The sequence below is a fragment of the Amia ocellicauda genome, chromosome 4 (genome assembly GCF_036373705.1).
Source record: "Amia ocellicauda isolate fAmiCal2 chromosome 4, fAmiCal2.hap1, whole genome shotgun sequence".
Classification (NCBI taxonomy): domain Eukaryota; kingdom Metazoa; phylum Chordata; class Actinopteri; order Amiiformes; family Amiidae; genus Amia; species Amia ocellicauda.
In genome coordinates, this window is record NC_089853.1 from 51,710,990 (window position 1) to 51,734,272 (window position 23,283).

Below are 23,283 nucleotides of genomic sequence, written 5' to 3' on the forward strand. Positions count from 1 at the left end.
GGGTGGGGGGGGGGGGGGAGTGGGTAGAGAAACAGTGTTAATGTGTATACTATATACCAATTTAGAGAATATCTATCTATTCCCTCCCTGTATATTTTGAAAATCTGTTACAGCTATAAACACATTTTTAAGCTATCCTTCTGTTCTAATTTAAACAAAAAGTCTCACATTTTTATAATTGCTCAGGCCTTTTAAATCTAACCATGGAATTGTGTTGTGAAGTGGTCCAGACTGTTTTGTATCTTCTGGATTTATTCTTTATTTGCCATGTATTGTAAATGTAAATCTCTGTCCTCATTCCTGCTTGTAAACCTCATGAATAAAAACAGGCTCTGTCATGTAAATAAGCCTATTATTGCCTAAAGGCAGCCTAATGTTCGAATATGCTTAATAATAGAAACAATAATAACAATAATAATAATAAGATGGTCATCATTAAATGTATTTGCTTGACACCTTTGTTCAACATTACTTTCATTCAAGAATAAATCTTGTACATCTAGCTGCATCTATATATAGGTCTATATAATTAAATTAGCGTATTTAAGATTGGTTCCAATATAAATCTAAATGCACTGCATGACAGTATTGTCAAAATGAGATCTCAAAGACCTTGCAGAACGTTATAGATTTTGAGAAGATTGCACAGCCTAGTGGTCAATTTCAAACACAGACATATTACTACCCAATGCTTACCAAGCAAACATGCAATACGTTTACACAATGTACCCTGAATGCAAACTGTGCAAAAGGTTCCAGGTTTCCCAATTTAATACAGAAATAATGATGTTAAATTACGTTTATGTTTCATTCAAATGCACAATCTCTGAACTGCGCCCCTTCCTATTAAATTATGCTGCTGCAGTTATTTCCACACTTGTTCCATAACAAACTATGAATGCAGAAAAGAGTTTTTTTTTCTTTCAATTTGTCCTCTGGTGCTGTATTGTGCAAGACTGTGGCATTGTATTTATTTATTTATTTATTTATTTATTTATTTATTCAAATACATATGCCAGATTTTAGATTACACTGGAAATAAATGTATGTGTGTGTGTGTGTGTGTGTGTGTGTGTGTGTGTGTGTATCATTATGATTTTCCCAAAACCTTTTTAACTATATTTAACTAGTATTAATTGACAAAAACATGTTTTAATGCTTGCATGAATAATCGTAGTTAATGCTGAATGTTATAACGTATGCCTTACAAATGATAACTTTTAATCCCAATTATTGTAGGAAATTTCACACTTTCCTATATAACTTTGTGCCAAATAGAATTGGAAATAGAGGACGAAGTTAGCAAAACTTACCCTGGGTGGCAAGGTAAACAGCAGAGGGAGAAGAGTTATTGGCGTTAAAACTAACACAAGTTGTCTTCTGACGGACCAAAGTTTCTTTGCAAAGGCTGACACTGCTTCCATCTCCAATTTATTTATTCCCTTTCTAATCAATCTCTGAGCAGCGAGCCTGCGCCACGGCTGTCAATGGTGGAGGTGAAGTTAAGAAGTTGAGTCCCCTTTATCTATTAGTATTGTTTTCCGCTCCTGGAGAAGATTAACTACTGTAACGTAGATCTGTGACCAGTTAACTTTTCATTGGACTTTGTAAGCCTATAAGGATGAGCCCCGCACGTGTGGGATAAGATCAACGGCAGGCCAGTAGGGTGATCAGACAGGATTTAGCACATTTTTTGTTCTGTAACCCTTTCAAAGCTACTGGTAATTGTGCAAACACATTCTAGAGACATCTAAAATGGCAAAAGGTTTAGACCAGGGTTCCCAACCCTGGCCTGGAGGACCCCCTACCCTGCTGGTTTTTGTTCCAACCGGGCTCTCAAATGCTGAATTGAACCCTTAATTTAACGAATAATTAACCTATTTCAGACAGTATGGCTTTTAAGTATAACATTGTAAAGTGAACTTTTCGTATTAAGGAACCAACTTTTTATCAGTTACCTAACTGGTGGGGGGTAATAGATTTTTAGTCGTAATTTATTTGTAGTCTCTGCAGATACAATTTAAAATTTGCCTTTCGTTTTATTCGTTCGGTCTTTTGAAATCAAGAATCGGAATGAAAACCTAAAACTGACACAGTTGCAAAATATGGTGTGTTCCTACTTTGCACATAGGAAAACATTTAAATTAAGGAAATAACTGTTTTCCCTTTGTAATTCAATAAAATACAATTGCATGCTGTGTGTTGTAACAATCTTTAATAACCGTTAATTCATTTAATTACATTTAATTAATTACAATTACCCAAATGGGTTTAAAGCACAAATGTTAGAAAAAGAGGTTAAATTGTGATTGCTTGTAATTGTGTTCTAAACTATTTAATTTGCATAACCAAAATGTCTATGGGTTGATTGGACAAATGTGAGGTTCCTATGCTCTGTTGTTGAACCCAGTTATGTACAGCAATTGATAATGCTGAGTCATTAAGGTACAGCATCCTACACACTCTGATATTTTCCCATGCCAGACAGCTTTAGATACAGAATAATGCTTTACTGATTGACTGAAAGTAGTGGACATTGATATAACCAATTTGCTGGGTGTACTGGAAATGTATTTGATACCAGTATTCACAAAGTTGTACATTTTCTAGGTTGTTGTTTTTTGGCTGAAATGCTGACATATCAGCCATCCCAGAGCTGTTAGTTTAACCATATTGTGCAAGTATGTGCAAGCTGAATACAATAGGAGTAGCAGAAGCCAAAACAGTACAGGTCAGGTGCAGGGAAAGTGTCTCTAGGCTTGAAGAAATTTGGTTAAAAATTAAGAGGGTCTCTTGGGTGAGAGAAGATACCAGTTTGTGTGACTGATCTACAGGGATGATGTTTATTCAAAGCTTCCTGATAGTTGATTCTTGCTAAAGATTGTGGCCACAGAAACATAGACTGTAGTAACTCACACTGTGCTGAAGTAGATCTTGATCAGGTGGTCCTGGCTGGACTCAAGAATGCCCGAAGAGATTTACTATAATGTGCATAATCTGGGTGCACAGTCGCATACTTCGGATGTTACTACTTTGATGTTAGTGAAAATGCTATTCAATCACATCACAGTGTGCTCCAGGACAGACAAATGCAGGTTAAAATGTGTAGAAAGGCAATTGGAGATGATAAAATCTCTGACCTTACTTTTGAAACCTATTCTCAAATATCCTAGCTGGGTTTAACAAGTTCATTCCACTTGTGAATTGTTGTTTTCTGTGCAGACCCAATAAAACCAGACATGATTGTTCCTTTATGATGAGTGAAAATTAATATTTATTGCATTCCAGTTTAACAAGAAATCTTTTTTTTTTCTCCTGACACATTATAAGGTTTATATTTTGTAACAACTGTAAGTCATCATGGGTAAGGGGTCATTATAGTTATTACCAAGTACTCAAAAAGTCAGAAGGAATCTCAGATTGAATGGATACTTACTGAAAAAGTCTGCTACCAAATATTGTTCAAGTGCTCCCTCACCTGGTTGTCTGTGGTACAAAAATAATTGAATTCTCAATTCAAAATGTACACCTTCAGAATGTCCACTACTGCATTAAAGTGCAACAATGACCAATAAACAATCCTCCATGTCCAGTATTAATAAAAAATAATAGGATGATTGTGCAAGATTTGTTTGCCCTTTGCTCAAACATAAACCGATCAGCCATAACATTATGACCACTGAAGTGAATAACACTGATAATCTCGTTATCATGGCACCTGTCCGTGGGTGGGATATATTAGGCAGCAAGTGAACATTTTGTCCTCAAAGTTGATGTGTTAGAAGCAGAAAAAATGGGCAAGCATAAGGATCTGAGCGACTCTGTCTAGGGCCAAATTGTGATGGCTAGACCACTGGGTCAGAGCATCTCCAAAACTGCAGCTCTTGTGGGATGTAGGTCGGCAGTGTTCAGTACTAGACATGGGCCAGTTACCGGTATCAAGGTATACCACGGTTTGAAAAAGTCACGGTTTCAAAACCACTACAATTTTTCGTGATACCGTTCCAGCGGTATGAGCTATTTTGTTATGTCTCGTCAAAGACAGAAAGTGCAGGAATCCCTCAGGTTGTGTCGTATGCAGCGTAGGGAGTAACACGACCCCTCCCCTCCGGTTGGTGCGAGCAGTCAGTCACCTGTGTGTAGGATAGCCGAAGGAGGTGAACCCCTGGATTTTTTCCCCCGTCGAAAAAGACGGAGTGTGGCCTATGGGAATTTTTCGGGTAGTGAAAACATTCAGTCGGCCACGGCTTGGAGGAGGAAGAACATTCAACTTGTAAGACATATTTAAGGAGAGGTTGCTAGAGGAGGCAATACGATATGATATCCCATCTACGGGAGCACCACCCGTCACTCTTCGCTAAATTCAAGGTAACGCTGTCTTGAAATGAACATTTGCAACAAGCTAAGAGAGTTTGCGTGTTTAGCAGTTGTGAAATAAATACTATTGGCTTGCTACCGAGGCAGATAACACGGCTAATTAACCAGCTAACATCAGCTAGTTTCCCCCCTCACGTTACTTCACGGAGCGGGGAAGAGCAGAGTACTACGTTTCTGCGATTTAGTACAATAAATAAATTTAGCTGTTATCACGTCTATACTTTTGTTTAAGTCTTCCACCATCGTGTACATCTGTTCAAAATCACATAAAAAAAAAAAAAAAACTGCTGGCTCTCCGGTGTCTTTGCCGCTGTGTGTGTGTGTGTGGCAACGTAGCAAGACAATGTATCTGCATCCCAGCCACCAGAGTTCAGTTCTAGTGGACACAGCCTCGTACGTCACCGCTCCAAACTTAATCCAGGAAAGGTGAACATGCTCAAATTCCTGCATCATAACTTGGACTGAAAGAGAAATGTGTAGAAAGTGAGCATGTCTCCAAAAACCTTGTTGAGCTGCAGGTTTAGGCTCACTTAAATGACTGCATTTTTTTATTATTATTTAGAATGTTTTTTTTAGTTTTTTTTTTTTACAGAAAATAATTCAATTATTTAAGTTCTAATTATTGTTGAGCTGCAGGTTTAGGCTCACTTAAGTGAATGCATTTATTTTATTTTAATTATTTTAAATGTATTTTATTCATTTAATTATTTAACCTGACATACATGTTTACTACTGTTCCAACTATTCTATATGTTGCTTAAAAATAAAAGTTGTTTTTTACCCAGACACTTAAAAATAACACATTTTATAGCTGTAATCGCGACACTGTGAAACCATTATATTTTTGCTTAAGGTTATCATACCGTCAAAAGCTCATACAGGCCCATGCCTAGTCAGAACCTATCAAAAGTGGTCCAAGGAAGGAAAAGCGGTGAACCGGCGACAGGGTCATGGGCGGCCAAGGCTTATTGATGTACATGAGGAGCGAATGCTAGCCCGAACAGACGAGCTACTGTAGCTCAAATTGCTGAGGGACCTGAGTTCAACCAGTTATTTCATAAAAGGAAGGACGCACTGAGATAGATGAGGAAACAACATAATAAACTCTCGGTTAAATAACCTTTGACACAGTTTGCCACTTCTTTACTACTGAAACCAGTGTAATGTGTATGTCAAAAAAATACATGATCCCAATTTACCAGGCCTCTCAGTATGTCATACTGAGCTCCTAGTAGGGTACATTCAAATAGTAGGAGATCTGGGACGATTTAATACAGATTTTGTTGTGATTTACCTGTTAACTGAATGTGGTATTTTTGGCGATTTCTTTCCTGCCATAACTCACTGTGGAACCTGAGGTAAAGTTTCCGTCAGGAGTTTCCCTTCAATAAGTCAGACTGAGAGAGTAGTAAGTGTTGATCAGACACGTTTATTCACAAAAGCAGCTTGGGGAGGAAAGACACAAAGGAAGTCTCTGTGAGGTTTCTCTCCGAAGTTACATTCTACAGTCAGGCATAGTTATACAGAAAAGTTAGTGACGCAACGGACTTCTGTCCACTCCTGAAGAGGCACGGATGTTTCAGCTCTGTTGCTGAGGTACAGACAGTTTTAGGCAGTCTTGACCTACGTTACACAGGGCATAACACATATATATATAATTATGACATATACAATATTTTGATTCCTCTTTCCACGGTGCCTGTGGCAGACTCACTCGTCATCTGTTGCTAGAGAGTGGACGGCTTTTGGTGGTTTGGATCCCGTTGCACAGACATGAGACACATTGGCATTTACACAGCATAGGGCTTAACCACATTCTTTATCTTTTAGCTTGCAGGCTTGTTAAACTCAGGCAGATTAAAATAAAACAACTCCTTATATGGCATTTCTCATCTTATACTTCCTATTTTTGCACAAAGGCAGTTTAGAACATTTTGACCTTTTTTACCCAGTCTTCTTCACTCACCATGCACTCATATACAATATTATCGTCCACAGTCAGCTGAAGTTAAAGAGAGGAAATGTAGAGCCCTTGTAATTTGTCAAACTGTTTCATAGCTTTATCAGTGACATCTTTAGACCCGGTCAATGCAAAGGTTTCTGGACAGGGTCTTGTGTCTTCTGTGATGTCTGTGCTCTGGGTCTGCATTGCTTTCAGCCACTTCACTTCAATGTCATTCGGTCGGAATGTGGTAATGTTGCACTTTAATTCACCTCATTAGCATATACTATTCTTGGTTTGATGATGTCAGAGACCTTTGGGGAAACTAGTGCCTCGGTTCCACTGGCTTAAGCGTCCATGCCATGCTGTGCCGTCCTCGGACGTGTCCCAGAGCTTTTTGTAAAACTAGGCCATTGTAGCAAGTCCGTCTCCTGTTGTGGGAGGAGCAGTGCGATTGTGGGATCGGTTTGTGGTTTGCGTCCGCCAGTGGAAACGGCACATAGGAGAGAGAGAAAAATCTGTTTGGCTAGTTACCAAAAAATGTATTGTGGTGACATAATCTCTTAAACATGTGACAGTTAAAAAGGTGTAGTTTTAAAACAGTCTATGAGTATGTTTCAGATTTAGAGAATGTGTATTAAAATTAAATGTGGTTTGTTATATACTGCATCAGAGATGTGGCTCCATGCAGTGTTACATATTGTTTCCTGTTAGAAAGTTACACAGCACTACAGCCTTTGATCATAACATTCAACATACACCTGTTCAGATTTGTATTATTTTATTTATATTCTTCATGTTGTTACTTCCGTTTTGTCCATAAAGCAATCATTAATTTTTATTATTTCTGGGGGCTAGATTAATTATTAGTTTATTGGAGATGTATACAGCTATTGTCTTTATTAAAATAAGCTACTGTCTTTAGGATATTCAGCTAAAACAGTATAAAGGTTGTATGTTTTTGGGCACAAATATTTGGTTGAGGACTTAAAACAATGTCCTTGATAACATCTGCTGCACGAAGAATGCTGACTAGCACCAATCAACACATCAAACACAACAGCAACAGTAACAAACTCAGGCCTGTGTTAATAATTATGCATGTGGTCAATCTATTTGTACAACTGTATTTTAACAAGATGTAGACCCTTCTTCTACATAAAACTGCAACCTATTGACTATCTCTGAAGATACAAAAAGGCTTCTCCAACTCACATCCTCAGTTCTTTTCATCACTTCATGTGAGAGGAGGGCTCCGGGTTAACCTGTATTTATTTTTATAATAAGCGTGTTACTTCATCAGTGTATCCTGGGAATCTATGAAACCTCTGCATCAGGGGTGGGGAACCTTTTTCCTATCAAGGGCCATTTGAGTGTTCACAAATGTATTCACGGGCCACAACCTTAATTAATACACCTACATCAAAACATTAATACAGATGAAACTTACATTCTAATGCAAGAACCAATCACTTTTTTCTAAACGCACACACTGCAGTCAAAACATAAATAACTATATAGCCTACTGTAACGTACCACGGGGCACGGGAACAGGGGACCCAGTCGCGGTGCGGAGTAGAGGAGGTCAGACAGGTGTGGGTCGGTACCGGCAGAACAGGGCAATCAAGGGCAAGGCAGAGACGTGGTCGTGGTCACAGGCAAGGGTCGGGCGATCAGGCAAACAAAGTCAAAGAGTCCAAAGTCGTGGTCGGGGGTCGGGAGGTCAGGCAAGGAATCGAGGGAACAAGGCAATGATCAAGGTACGGAGAGTAATGCTCAGAGATGTAACTGAAAACTGACAAAACTTCCCGATGAGTGAGAGACGGTGAGGGGTTTATATGTGGAACAGAAAACCAGGTTGGGAGGTGCAGAGGGTGATTGCAGAAGTGTACATGGGTGTCAGGAACAATGATTGAATGAAGGGAGCTGGGAGAGGTGACTGGGAAGGCAGGATGATGGCGACATCTAGTGGAGAATTGGGGATGTTTTGAATTGTGACACCTACAATAAGCAAAAAGCTCAAAAACGGCATACAATAAGATAATGAAACAAGTGTAAACGTAAATATTGCATTTCCAAAATTAGCTCTCTTCAATCTCCGTTTCCATTCCATGTTTATTTGCGGTGTAATTACTGCATCCACTCAATCTGACTACAGTTGTAGGAAAACACATGTAATGCTGTACAATGCGTGAACACATGAAAAACTGTAGACAGCTAGAGATCGCCACTTGAGCGCCAGACTGGCTCTATTGTAAAGGGCAGGCAGGATTATGGGTTATATTTGAGTTATTATGTATTTTAATGACCGGTGAAAATGGATGGAGAGACAAGTGTGCGATTAGGTTTTTATTTATTTACATTATTGATTATTATGTTTGTAGTTTCGACAACATATATTTTACAGTAAACGGGTTTTAGACGATATCTCCAAGAAAAGAAAAGAAAAAAACCCATCCCAGTTTTCGCTACGTGATCTGGACCACTCCGCAGACCACTTTGCCGAGGTCCGGACCACTCGGTCGCAGTGGTCCGGACCTTGGACCACAAAATACTACAACCCCTTCTCGCATTCTATGGGGGGTTGGGGGGGTAAAAGTGTGTATCGTGGGTGGGTGGGTCAGTTCGGGGACCCTGTTTGTCTGTGTGGGTGTGCATGTGTGTATGTGTGTTACATGTGGGGCGAGGGAGGGATTTTCGTGGGTTAATTGTGTTTGTGTGGCTTCCCCCGTCTCCGGGAGGTATGAGTACAGCGTCAGCACTACGTCACGCTAAGTATACACTTGTCGAAGGGTGTAGGGAGCAAGTGTGGGATTTGGGACGCAGCCCTGGTTTAACTAATGCCTTGGTTCCACTGTCTTAAATGTCCGTCCTTGGAAAACCAGGCCATTATAGCAAGTCCGTCCCTGTTATGGGAGGAGCATAGTGATTGTGGGTTTGGTTTGTTTCGTTTTAAAAACAAAGACAGAAAACACTACGAGCGATAGAGCCTGATGTGGAAAGGACTTTTGTGAACCTCCGTGAAGTTGGTACCCCATGTGTTCAGAATATGAATACAAATATATGCATTTGTTTTTGCTGCATTTGTGCTGCTTTGTGCCGCAAACACGATCTTTTGTGTCGGTATGGTTCCCGAGATATTAAAGATGATATTTTATGAGCGGTGACGTCACTCCCCAGACAGCAATTTTAGGTTGATAACTGACGGTGGGCCAACGTCATTTTGCTAATCGGGCCAACATTGGCCCAAAGTTGGTATTTGGTTATCATTCTCATTTTAAAAAGCTGGGTCCAGCAAGAAAATGAATATTATAAAAAAAAATAGAATAACCCATACCAAGCACATTTAAAAATAATGATCAATTACACTTTTATTTTAGGCACAGATATTAGGAACACATAGTCAGGTATTAATTCCACAGTTTAGTCCATACATTGTTTTATGTAATGTTATTTTATTCAGTGCATATTTTGTTTTGTTGGTAACGCTTTATTTGAAAGCTCCTCTATGTAGCCTGACTAACACCTTCACAAAAGCTACATGTCATCACAGCATTCATAAAGCTTTATAAAAACTTCCCCAATATACATAACAGGTGTGTAAGTATTCATCGGTCTCCTTTCCTTCTGGCCTTTCCCCTGAGTCAGTGCAACATTACAAATACTTACACACCTGTTATGTCACTTGGAGAAGTTGTTATAAAGCTTTAAGAATTATATTATGACAAGTTATGTAGCCTTTATGAAGGTAACATAAAAAGGTTAAAAAAAAAACAGGTCAAAACATTATGACCATTAGTTTGCTATTAGTACAATATTTTCTACTATTTCATATTAAATCATTTAAAAAATGGGCAAATCTTTAATTAATAGATTAATGCATATATTATTCTGAACAATAATATTGACATTTTCAACAACAACACCAATGCGATACAATAATGGCTGCAGTAACATGCTACTTCTTAAATGTTTCAAAAAATCGAATACACTATTAAAATGAAGTTCCACCTCTCCATAAGATGGCGTTTCCACTGGCATTTCAATTTGATTTCCCTCCTGAATAGAGAGCATTCGTCGTTTTCTGCCTCCATCTCTGTCACCAGCATACTTCAGCCACTCTCTAATGTTTTTTTCCACTTCAGCATCAGTTGCTTGTGATGTTGTAGGGTTTCTTCTTACAGCTTCTGAAATAAATAAGGTTAATAATCACTTTTTAATGTTGAATAAATAACATTTTGTGTAACAAAATTGTAACCTTTGTATTCCCAGAATTTAATTGTACTTTACGTTTAGTATGTCTAAATTAAACTATTTGTAATGAAAATATAAAATCCCTATTAAAACAACAACAAATTACACAAGCAGTGAAAACTGTTTTACTTCCCTGCAGTTCCTGAGGGATTGACCTCAGAATAAGTAAAGTTAATACATTTTATCATTTATTTACTTTTTAATTACAGTTATATATATGTGTGTGTGTATGTGTGTGTGAAGAGTCGCAGAAATCCAGAGAGAGATGCACCTCCAATCAAAATGTTTTTATTACAAACAGCTGCAAGGAAGAGGTTCAAGAGGCGATCTCAAGAACAGTCTTAGAGAAGTTACAAACTACAGTCACTTTTATGCAAACCAGACAGGAGAGAAAGATAACAGGCCCACATGTCTGTCCCGTGATGAGTGTAAGTTCAGTTTCTGCCTGACAATTGCTCAGGAAGACCCATATATAGTTATATAGTGTTAATTTTACCACAGGTAAAAAACTGTTACTACTCACTTGCTATGACTGCAGAAAACTTCAGCTTTGAAAAGGCACGTTTGGATCCTTTGCCTAACCAATTCAATTGAATTGCCAAACTATTGGTAAGACTGGCCCTCATTATTCTTCTGCAGATTTCCAAAGTGTTTGATCCTCCTTTGAGAGCAAGATGGCAAACCTAAACAAGAAACATATATCAATATCTACTTATTAATCTTGAAATACACTGCAGTGATACCCAGTTAACACACAATGTATAAGGGCTTATACACATTTTATATTTCAAAACTGCACAGGGTACTATACAGGAAATTATAATAAGTACAATTTGCTATGGTAAATGTATAAACAACATGGGGACTCACTCTAGCAGCTACGGAGACATCTTTATTAACCTGTTGAAGGGGCTTTGTTAATTAGCACAGGGATCTGGACACCCTGTAATTTATAAATTACTCATAGTACTAATAAAACATTCTATTTAAATTTTAATTCTAAAGAAAACAAAGGGGCTGGCAAACATTCACACTTTACTAAACTTACTTTGAGCAGGTTGTGGCCATGATCTATAATGATATGTAAATGTAGATTATTAATTAATTGCTAGAACTACAAATTCAAATTCCATAGGCATTCTGAAATGGAGGGGTGGGGGGATACTAGGTCTGAGTAGGAATACAAAATCTCAGAAAATATCGACAATTATGACATATTCTGGAACCAGACAGTCTACTGATCAAAACAAGACTATCCACGTTTTGGTAGAAGCAACATACACCCATAGAGAGCTCCCGGGCTCTGAATGATGGCGGGCGAAACTGTAAATTGGATGTGTTTGAGAATGAAATGTGCTGGTAGCCAAGAGAATAAGCTTTCAAACGATGTGCGCTGTGAAACTTTGAAGTACCTGAAGGCACAGATGAGTTGGAAATCCTGATATTGTGAGATGGTGATTTTTGAGAAACTTCAAATCAGTGAGCCCCAGATGTTGAGGATGGTAACCTTCAACAATAAAACAAGTAGGTCATGTTTTACATATACATATGCAATTTAAAAACATTAATCTTTATTTACTCTTTCAGATGGAGGAAACACTTCATTCTCTGTTATAAAGACAGAAATAGTAGCAATACATTTACTGTTTCATTTAAATATTAGCATGCTAAATATAAGTTAAAGTAAAAAATAAATGAAGAAAAGTAAATTAAATGTACTTTCTGATGAGTGTAAAATTGTGCCTAACCGCAGATTATCCTTTAAATAATAAGGACATATTTTGTATACCTTCTATGTAACATACCAACCTTTTGGGCAATAACGATGAGGGGGGTGATGGTGGCAATGATGGGGAGTAAGAAGTGCGTTGCATCGAACATTATGGAGGTAATTTTTTGGGTGGGATCACTTAATCTTCACTAGAGGACCAGCATTTATGCACCCTGAAATATTAAAATTATATATTATAGTATATATTATTTAATATACAATGAGGGTAATCTCACACAGTCTCAATTACAATATAAACTATTCAATTAATTCATGTTCAAAAATAAACAAAAGGTTTGCTCTAAAATCCAGTGTTTAGTTACCAGGATGACTTCACACATTAAACTATATATATGGAAAAAATACATAATTAGCACTGCATTGTTATTAGAAGCATTTTAAAACAAAACTTAACATTAAAACAAATAAACACTTTATTTAGATTGGCCAGGGTAACTTTAAAAGACAAACTACAGAGAGGTTGCTTTCTTTTTCACCTGGGCCGGTCTTGAACATTTGGTGGGACATCAGTCGTGTGTATATCAGATGTCACTTGTGCTTGAGGAAGTTTTTTTCTGGCTTTCTCATAGTGTTCTGTGGAGTTCATTTTTGTAGTTAATTTACTGTAAATGCTGTTTAATTTTGCAAGAAATTGTGATTTGAATTGTATGAAAGCAATACTGACAAGAAATTATAGGTGACATTGGAATGAATCACTTTAAGACACAAGTACACCAATTGATTAGAGTTACTATGCTCTAGACCAGGGGCCTCAAACTTAATCCCTGGAGGGCCCTGTATATGCTGGTTTTCATTCCACCAGAGTCCCTATTAATTGAATTTGTCTAATTATTTAATTTAACGTATTATAAAAAAGCAATTGTGAGGTATTTTAGAGTTGATGGTCTAAAAGTGCATTTGATTCAAGGTAGAGTTGCTTATAAAATACACTTGGGCCTTTATAGATGTTTAAATGTATCTAGCTACTTAAACAATTAAACCACTTAAATTATTGAGGACATTGAGGAGAAAATAAAACAGCAACAGAGTTTGAGACCCTTGACCTAGACCAACTTTGCCATACCTTCACATTGACAATTAATACGTTTGCTCAATTAAATTAATGTGGAAGTGATTATAGATCTTTTAAAAACAATAAGCACAGCACTATGTACATTAAAATTGTAATTGTTATTGTCATTCATGTAAATGAGCCTTAAGTGTTGATCATGTGTTCATCAAATTGTAAAATATAAAATTTGGACTTTAATCAAACAAATATAAATTAGAAATTATGAAATTGCAAATGACCACAGGTCAGCTACTCAACACTTCATGGTGGGTATCTTTACAAATAGTAGAAATACGTTTATGTCAAATGCATCGCCATTGTCATGTATTTTATGATAAATAAATGTAAATTTACCAGTTGTATACAGAATGCGAACTTCATATTGGGCCCACTCTTCCTCTCTTCTGATGCCTTTCATTACTGCCTTTTTAAGTTTCTCCCCATTGAAATTGAGCCATTTACATGTTTCTCCATTCACCATCCAAGAGACTGGCACAATGTCAACCTCCTGTGATTCAAGGACCTCAACAATGTGAAACATTATGAGGATTTCTGTAAAAAAATAATTAAAAAGGGATATTTTAAAAGGATATTCACCAAATATTCATCTTTAACATGTTACACTAAATGTAAAAGAGGAACTGCAACAAAGCTATTTCTACTGGGCATAAGGACATATTTATTTGTAACAACTGACAAAGGTGCAATTTCTATCTGAGCACTAAGATTGGAAACCCTGTAGATGCCAAGAGATACTGAACTGAGAGGATAGGAAAATAACTCTTCTATTGTTTTAAATGTTTTAAAAACTATGTAAGATTCTCCTTCACACTGTATAATGTTCTGTACAAGAGCAATGTTGTCTTGTATTTTAATGCAGTTGTCCCCTGTAGATAAACAAATTGTAAAATCCTTGCATACTTCATACTGTTCAGACAAAAGATAATCCAATGGAAGTGGCCCTTTGTTATGTTGTTTTCGCAGTCCTTTTTTTTTCTTCTTAAATTTCATCCAGTTGGAGTCAATTTCTGACAATCGACGTATAACTTGTTGTAATGGCAATTTTTAAGCTTTCCAAGAAAACTTTCAAAAGGAAAAGCTGAAATGCCATCAAATGGACCAAAACGCTTCACAGTTGCAGACAAATGTAGAAGACTATGAACATTATACACCAGCATGTCTGTACTGTATAGATCACCAAAGTTCTTCACAAAGAGAACAAGTATGTCATGGGCATAATCTGTACAGTCATTAGAGAATGATGGGCTCACAAGCATAAATATCCCTACAAAAAGTAGCAAGAAATTCTTGTAAAACACGTCAGACAGTCTTCGCGCTAAAACCAATAGACCAGTGTACAACAAAAACTGAAGGAATTCAGTAGCTTTCCATTTTTGTACTTCATTAAGTGACCTTGGCTTTCGATTGAATTCTTTTGGCATAGGAGTCCGTAAATCATGTAATTCTTCAGACAGCTGATTGATTACAGTGGTACCCAATCTGCAATGCAGAGGTCCTTTTACCCACAACACGATTAGCCTTCTGGTAACACCAAGACACACAAGATGCATATAGTCTAAAGGAAATTGTGAGACCATGCCTATGTTAAGGTCGCTAAGTGGTGAGGATCCATGGTGATGGTCTTGGTCTCTCATTTCTGCAAAATCAATGTCTGTCCTCAACGTAGCATTGGTCTCAGGGAATGTCATCTTGCCATCCCATACCCCCTCCTGTACACAGTTATCACATCCATGATAACCAGTATGTGCTTTGATATTCTTGACAAATGCATGAGCAGGTGTGTCACAAATCACTGACAACAATTTGACTTCATAATGTTTCCCATTGTATGAAATTCCTTCACTCTGAATTAATTTCATTTCTTGTATGAAATCATACAGAAACTCCGAAACATTGCCAGGTTTGCTTGGACCACAAAATATTCCGATTGGAAATGGTTCTTTCAGGGATGGCAGACTGAGCATCCCAAGAATTGGCCACAATTGCATATTTGTACTTTTGAACAGTGGCAGGCCATCAATATTTACTTGTAGTAACAGTGTTTCTGTGTCTCTGAAAAATGGTGGAAAGTTGCACAATTTAGTAATTAAATTACTCGAAATACCAAAATGGTAATATGATCCCCCTGTGATTTCCTTGATTTTGTAACTTGTTACTGTACCTAACAGAGTTCTGGCATCTTTAGGTAGGGATTGATAATCTTTCCCAATTATAAGTAATAGATCTGACAGTGCAGCATTTGGTATTTTATATTTAACTGCCCATTGTGCAATACTGTCCTTAATGTGTCTGTGTCTGATTCTGGTTCTGTGTTGTACAAAAGATTGTCAGTCTCAGATGTTGTACTGTTGAATAAGGGCTGTTCATTTAAATTAAAAATATTGTCATCTGTGTTCTGTGAGTCAGAATCAGAAACGTAATGTGATATAGATGGCTCTGAAATAGAACCACTGTTAGCCACAGATATATCAGAAAATGGCTAATTTTCTGTTTCAATTGCAATGGTTTGCAGATGATTTCTAATTTGTGCTCGCACTCTTCTCCGTACTGTCCAGTATGATGCAGGTTTGAATTGCCCTTCTGGATTAATCATTTGTAGTCTTCATCAGTCTAACAAAAATCACAGGATAACATAAAGCCATGATATACATAAGTATAATTATTTATATTATTCCTATTAGTGACTGCCGTAGTAACTGCAAACTAATATTACCACCAGGGGGGCCCCAACCACAGTTATAATGTATTTGAGCCGCGCCAAAATAAATTGAGAAAGTCAAGCGTCCAATGTTTAGCCGCTCACTGAAATATCAATACGGAAGCTTTAAAAAACAAACAAAAAAGCAATTTATTCTGTTAATGCCGGCTCTGTTGTGTCTGCTAACGTTAGCAACGCGCTCATTTTCGCAAATGAAAAGAATACAAAATTTTCTCGGAACACATGTAGTGCGCTTTTGATGATGGCTGAGAGCTGGGCTTTGATGACATACTAGTTACTACTAAATTATCCATGAAGAAATCAAGAAAAAGATTATCTAAGATGTATGTATTTATGTATGTATCACATGTATTTATTTTCACATGTTGTTATGCTCGCTGCTGGTATGTACTGTAGGATTTAATTACATTTTTTTGTGAGACTGGGTTGAAAAGAATCCCACAAAAGGATCTTATTAATGAGGTGTTGGTCCAGTATTGTATCCTAAGATATCCTGTGCGCCTGTAGTTGTATCAATATTATAATAATAATTGTTGTGTATTTCTGGCGCGTTGCTGATGCCGCGCTTGTTCAGTGTGAATGTACAGTGCTGTTCATTTTCCATTGATTGCTGTAGCCTAAGCGATTATTTGAATTGTATATATAGTTATTACTTATGTTATGTACAGGAGCGAACTGGGACCAAAAAACGGACCTGGACTTTTACGTAGGGCGGCGGCGGCAGGTTCCATACCTTGCATAGGCAGTGATGGTTGCAAGGCGAATTTAAAACTTATATTTATAGAGAAACTAAAAAAAGAGTTTAAAATATTTCTTATTTTGTTTAAATACATTAAAATAGCTGGCAAACATAATGTCTGGTCTTCTAGTTTTATGGTTTGTTTATTGAGAAAAAGGTAACGCGAATCACGCACAGGCACAACACTCGGTACCCTGTCCTTGGGTACCACACACAAACCAATACAAATAATAATCATAATCATTATAAACCATTATTAATTTCAGGTGACATTTGTTTTCCCAAGACATCAGATTCCCTAAAGAGATAATTACATTTACTGTATGAGAAGATGTATGGCTATTTTCTTGTACTTTAATTGTTTACAGATTGAGTTACACACAATTTCATTCAATCTTACCTTGAAATCCGATGCTGTAAGTGTAAGTCTTCTTCCAGGCTAAAAACGAACAAGCAAACTTTACCTCAGGTTTACCGCGCGAGCATCTTCAGCAAACTCCTCACCCCGAGCTCGCGCTCATGTTTATAGTAAACAACCAATCAGAACAATCGAAAACATCAACAATTTTCTTCTTCATGAACAATACTGACCCTCAGTAATACAGATTTAATAGGTACATCCCGTAAGTCAGCTTTAAGAAATAAGGGGTAGCACAATAACTTTTTTCTCTCTCTCTCTACATAACTATTTTTATTTTATTTTACTTGTGATGCAATTTGTTGGGCCAACGTTGGCCCATGGTTAACGTGCCAACCGACCACTTGCTAACCAAGCCAACCATAAACCAACACTGGGCCAACTTTGTTTGCTGTCTAGTAAATTGTTGGGCCAACGTTGGCCCATAGTTAGCGTGCCAGCTGACCACTTGCCAACCAAGCCAACCATAAACCAACATTGGGCCAACTTAGTTTGCTGTCTGGGTCAGCACCCCATCAACATCCAAATCGAACCAAAACAGTCTATTTCGTTTGTGCTACGTTTGTGCAGATTTGTGTTGTTAAAATAAACATTTGTGCTATTTTAGTTTTCGAGTACTTTTTTAACGAGTGACGTCACTCAGTACCCCATCAAACTCAGAATCAATCAAAAGTTGTCATTCGTTTCTGCTACGTTTGTGCTGGTTTGTGCATCTTGAGATATTAAACATATTTTAATCACTTAACAGTAGTATGCTGCGATTTTGCCGATTTGTGCTGTAAAATGGTATTCTTCAATATAATTCTGCTTGTAGGTTGCAGTGCAATTGCACAACAGGGTTCTTTGTTCAGCTGCCTACAGCAAAGCAGGATAGTCAGGTTTGGACTACCGACAACAGCAATCAAGCAATGTTTTGCTTTATTAAAATTAAACAGTATACACGTTTCCATGTATAGCGTTATGATGGGTTATTTTGATAAGAGCATTTTAGCTCTGAGCTGAAGCACTGATCTAAAGAAGACCTCTCCCCCCAAAGTTATCAGATTTCCTTAAAGTGTGGAACTGGTTTACATCAAAGTGATAGTTTTAGGAGGATGGCACCGAGAATAGGCCAAATAGTTTGGAATCCTGCTGTGAAATGTCTGGGGAAGGGGGCCTGTAGGTAATAAAAACTCTTTGAAATGGACGAGAGCCGAAATCCAGACACAGAGCTACGAACCCCGGGCCAACCGGCATTTCCAAAAGATGGCATGGATTGACATCAGTCATAAATCAAGCCCCCCTCCAATAGGACACTGGGGGGCTGAAACTGAAATCCAATCTCAAAAACTGAAGAACCAATCACCTATTGATCTGACAGGCGTATAAAGAACAGCACACGCTCTCTCTCTCTCTCTCTCTTCTCTCTCTCTCTCTCTCTCTCTCTCTCTCTCTCTCTCTCTCTCTCTCTCTCTCTCTCTCTCTCTCTCACACACACACTCACCTGAACCAGTAACTCGCTGCCACAGCTCAACCTGTAGCTCTGTTGCCCGAATCGGAACCAGAAACCAACCAAGTCTTTGCCGGCAACAGAAGAGTTAAACTGGGAGAAGGAGATTGAGCCGTACGAAGAATTCTTTTAAAGGACTTTATTAAATAAAGAACTTTACAGACTGCGCTGCCCGCCTGTGCCCACCTGATCAGTGGAGTTTTACAGCTGGACAATTGACTAATTCGACTGAATACGAAAGTGTCAGTCATTTAAATAGCTATTTGAGTCTTAAGAAACTTGACCCTTGGAACGAACAGGGCCCTGCTTTCCTCAAAGACTTTGTCTTCAAGTAACTACGGTGGAAACCCTGCTTACAAAGAAGATTTTGTGCACAACCTTGGAGCCTTCAAACCAGTGGAAAATCTGTTTGGAAAAGACTACATTCGCGAAACCCCAACTTCCAGGTGCATCGACTGAGTGGAAGTTCTTGGACAAAGCCGAACCGGACTGCCTTTGTTCCAAACCACACGGACCTCGTGCCGTGTGCTGTTATCTGAGCCCGAAGCCAGAGAGGCCTCTCTGCGACGAAGTTCAGATAAGTTTAACAGTTTGGAGTTTGTGATTCATGACATTTGAGAAATCAATTAGAAATGTTAATCTGTGATTCATAACTCTAGAATGTGTAATATCATTTAGTTTTCTTAAAAATAAATGTGTGTTGCATTAAATTGTTTTGTTGATAATTTTAGAAATAAAATCTGTCAACGCCGAGAAATATCTTCTCATTCGTGTTTAACTGTTTAGTCTGAAATTGACACAAGTTAACAGACACCAGATTATAGGTGGCCCTGCCTATCCTTAATCATTGAATAATAATCAGTTAAAGGAAATTGTGGTAACAAATAATGATTGGATCTTTCTGAGACTGATATATATATAACGAGAAGTTACCTGACATAAATACTAACCTGCCTAGTTATTTAATGTCTGACTAACAATACTAATGAGAGACTAACCTTCGTCTTACTAATCGGTATTGTAGTCAATGTGTTTATAACCTTTTTTGTTTAATGATTTGTGTGTTATCATATGCAATCCCATGGTCTTTGATTTGGTCACGGAAGTGATTTGTCTTTGATTTGTTGATCTAGAGTTGAATTTTAATTAGTTTTCCCCTTTTGTATAATTAGTGTAGTGCTACATTTTAGTCTTTGTTTTTGAATAAATTTGACAATTTATATCTTTGGAATTGGTGTCTGCGTCCAATTATTACAGAAATTGAGTTCTACAAGATTCCAGGATTCGTGATAAGGTGATACTATAAATTCACTTCTTTAATTGAAATTTATAAGTGTACCTTACGATACACATGTCTCATTGTCGTAGATTAGGACTACATATTTTTTTTTTTAACAGGCTTAACCCTAAACCCCTACTAAGAAACCGAAAAAAACACACTGGAAACAATGACAATATTAATAAACGTGCAGTTCATAAATTGTTATATATTATCAAAAGTTTCACCACTGCATTTTGAGTACACGGAAGTAGGCGATCCCTCCATGAGAACCCCTTAAGACTGAAAAGGTAATTTTTGGAAACAAAAACTAGTTATCCAGGGCAAACGTCTAAGTAAACGGTCAATGGTGTTCACGCATTTTAAGTGAATTCATACATAACGGTCTCCTTTATTTAATAAATGATTAGCCATTTAGCATAATAAAACAGCATAGCTAGCAGACATCTGATAATGAAATAAGCTGATGTCATGATTGGGAATTTAACATCGACTTTGATTGCAATATTTTAACACGGACTATCTTCACGTTCTTTTAATGATTGTTAATACGCGTGCGAATTTATTGGGAGTCATTGCGCTAATAGGCTAAGTCCTGGTGAATCGGGATAAAACGGGAGAGCTGTCCAACTGAAGATGTGAGCTCACTAGAGCAGATCTCCCTGTGACCGTTCCAACAGGGGGCGCGAAATAGCCTCTATGTAAATTAGATAGTAAACGCCGCCTAATGTAGATAGGAACATTTGTGTTACCCGAAATGGTGCATTATGGGATTTGCATTAAGTTTTGGTGTATTTTTCTTCTCTCTACATTATGGGAAACCTGAATAATTTATTATTCCAGTCTTCTTTTAAAAACGATTGGATTTTTAACACGATCCACCTGGATTGTATTAGAGCAGCCTTTCTCACAGATGGGAGAAAAGCAGTAGTTCACTGTTGTTTAAACACGGAGTCCGGATCAGTGAAGAGCGATATGGTAAGGCATTTTAATTTACTTCTTTTGTGTTTTCCAGAAAATTGCGATCATGAATAAACCAAACGCGCTCTGTGCGCTACAGACTGCACCGCGTTATTTCATTATCATGATCAATGGCTGATCACGGCATTGATCCGGATCCCGGGTTTGACTGAATTCCAAGGAAAGTTAGAAACTTACTGAGCCGGTCAGGACAGGCGAGAGCTCAGTGCAAATCTGCTAATAAAATAATGATATTAATGAATAGCTGTAGAAAAGCACGTGTTTCAGCAACCAACACGATTATAATTCTTTCACACTGAGTGACTAATGTATTACAACGTACAGTTTGTCGGCTATATTATTACCGCAGGTCCGGGGGTTTGAGAAGAAAGTATTTAGAACGTATTAATTATGAGGAGTTTACATCTGAAACGCCGTATTTAATTGAAATGGTTAATAACCGATGTGCGGGAGAAATTCACATTCGCACTTTTGAATTGCGAAAGCTGCACAAAAAGCAGCTATAACCGTTCTAGTGTTAAATAAGTTTAAAACAGGTTACAGAGTAACAATAACAAAACTAAAAAACGCCAGAGGTTTACTACAATACAACAATTGCATTATATAGAAACAGACCCATTAAGAGTTCTTAATGCTTTAGAATTGGTGGAGGATTAAATACTTTGGAGATAGTTTGACCTCATTTTCAAAGATAGCTTTTTATGACTACATTTATGAATGTGGAATAAGATTAAATAATCGCTTCCTTTTTCTTTAGTGTATTCAGTGAAAGCCACGTCTGCTCCCTGACATCAGGTATGGTCTTCATTTGTAATGAAAAATATTTGATCATTGTCTGTTTGCTTTAAGTCATGCAGGTGGAAAAAATATGTATTCTCTTTAAAATTTAAGTATTTTCATTCTTCCAGTTGATGCTATAATTGTTCTTTACCTTTTGTTGTCTTGCAGCAAATGCTAATATTCAATTTGTCATTCTTAAAACAAAAATTGGAGCAGAATCAAGGAATCATCATGAGGGATCAATCCTAATAAAATTAATTCCTGATGAGGATGAACACAACCAGTTGGTTGACAAAGTAGAGGAGTTTTAGGGATTTTCAGTAAGTGTAATTGCATTATGATTTTCCCCCTTGCAATATTTATAGCTAACTGATTACAGTATGTCATTTTAGGAAAGAGTTTGGGCTTTAAAATCAACTGGATTGTGCTAAGTGGTCAGGTAAAATAATTAAACTGTTACCAATCACTAGTCATGCAATGGTGAACACTCATGAATTTCCATTGATATTCCACAAATTGTGTTGTATTTACAGCTTGATTTTTCTATTCCAGAACGTGTGAAGCATTTTCATGATGAGGTGGTGGTAGAAGTAAAACGAAAAATTTGAACAAAATGAAGACTACAGTAGAACTCTTAAGTGCTTCATCAAATTGAAACCTTGTACAGATCACTAATAAATACATTTCTGAACATATTACGGTGTGTGTGTCTTGAATCTAATTACTGAATATCCATGTCACAATGAACCCACAGTGTGAGCATGGTTAGCTCACGCTGGGAGCTCAAGCTGGGAGCTCACACCGACCTCTCGGAGTGGTTACAGATTTAGCTCACTGTGTGAGCTCACATTCTTCACTGGGGTGTACGATCGAGAGAGGCGAGGGGAATGAGTGAAAGTCAAAATAAAAAGGGGCAATCTGATCTCAACTGAGAGGAGGGCTGTAGGAGTTATTTGAAGTGCGCTGGATTGAACGTGGACAGGCAGAGCGGAAGCAACGTCTGCCAACCAAAGACGGCAGTGGCTTTGTTATGTGTGATTAATAAAGGCTGTTTTTATTTACTCCTGTCTCCCCGAGTCCGCCTAATCGACTGTACGGTGCATTGCTGACATTTCCGGGCCTCCCCGCTATACTAAAGGTGGTGGTGGCAGTGATTATGTTACCTGGGTGGGTGTAAATTGATACCTCTTTTCCCTTTTCCCCCCCCCCCCCCCCAGAACAAAATAGGCAGACGCTACATTGGTTTAGACATTCCAGGAGAAATTATTTTGTCATTAATAAGTTACTGTTACTCAATCATATTAAACTATCTATTGATCTGGAGCCATGCACTACAGGCGCCATATAGGTGCCATCAACTTAATACAACGTAAACTTAATAACGATCAGTGTTATTAATAATACTCTGTTTTTTAAGGAATAAATAAATGTAAAAAAAAAA

At 37.6% G+C, this 23,283-nt stretch overlaps 1 protein-coding gene and 2 long non-coding RNA genes across 4 annotated transcripts in view; 1 reads left to right on the plus strand and 2 right to left on the minus strand.

The window, feature by feature from the left end:
- slc13a3 (solute carrier family 13 member 3) overlaps window positions 1–1,536 on the minus strand; it is a 38,721-nt gene extending 37,185 nt beyond the window's left edge. Inside the window, exon 1 of the mRNA XM_066702713.1 lies at window positions 1,314–1,536. Coding sequence (XP_066558810.1) covers window positions 1,314–1,424 — 111 coding nt within the window. The 5' untranslated portion in view covers window positions 1,425–1,536. The remainder of the gene's footprint in view (window positions 1–1,313) is intronic.
- Window positions 1,537–4,127: 2,591 nt separating this feature from the next.
- LOC136748723 (uncharacterized) lies at window positions 4,128–22,537 on the plus strand. Of its 2 annotated transcripts, none has more exons than XR_010816613.1 (4): window positions 4,128–4,368; window positions 21,820–21,857; window positions 22,011–22,162; window positions 22,395–22,537. It is a non-coding gene; the product is annotated as an uncharacterized LOC136748723 (long non-coding RNA). The 2 variants fall into 2 exon arrangements; XR_010816612.1 differs by lacking the exon at window positions 4,128–4,368 and adding an exon at window positions 20,407–21,059.
- On the minus strand, window positions 5,787–6,819 carry LOC136748912 (uncharacterized). The gene is made up of 2 exons (XR_010816660.1): window positions 6,344–6,819; window positions 5,787–6,000 (listed from the first exon to the last, which is right to left on the minus strand). It is a non-coding gene; the product is annotated as an uncharacterized LOC136748912 (long non-coding RNA).
- Window positions 22,538–23,283: the final 746 nt, after the last annotated feature.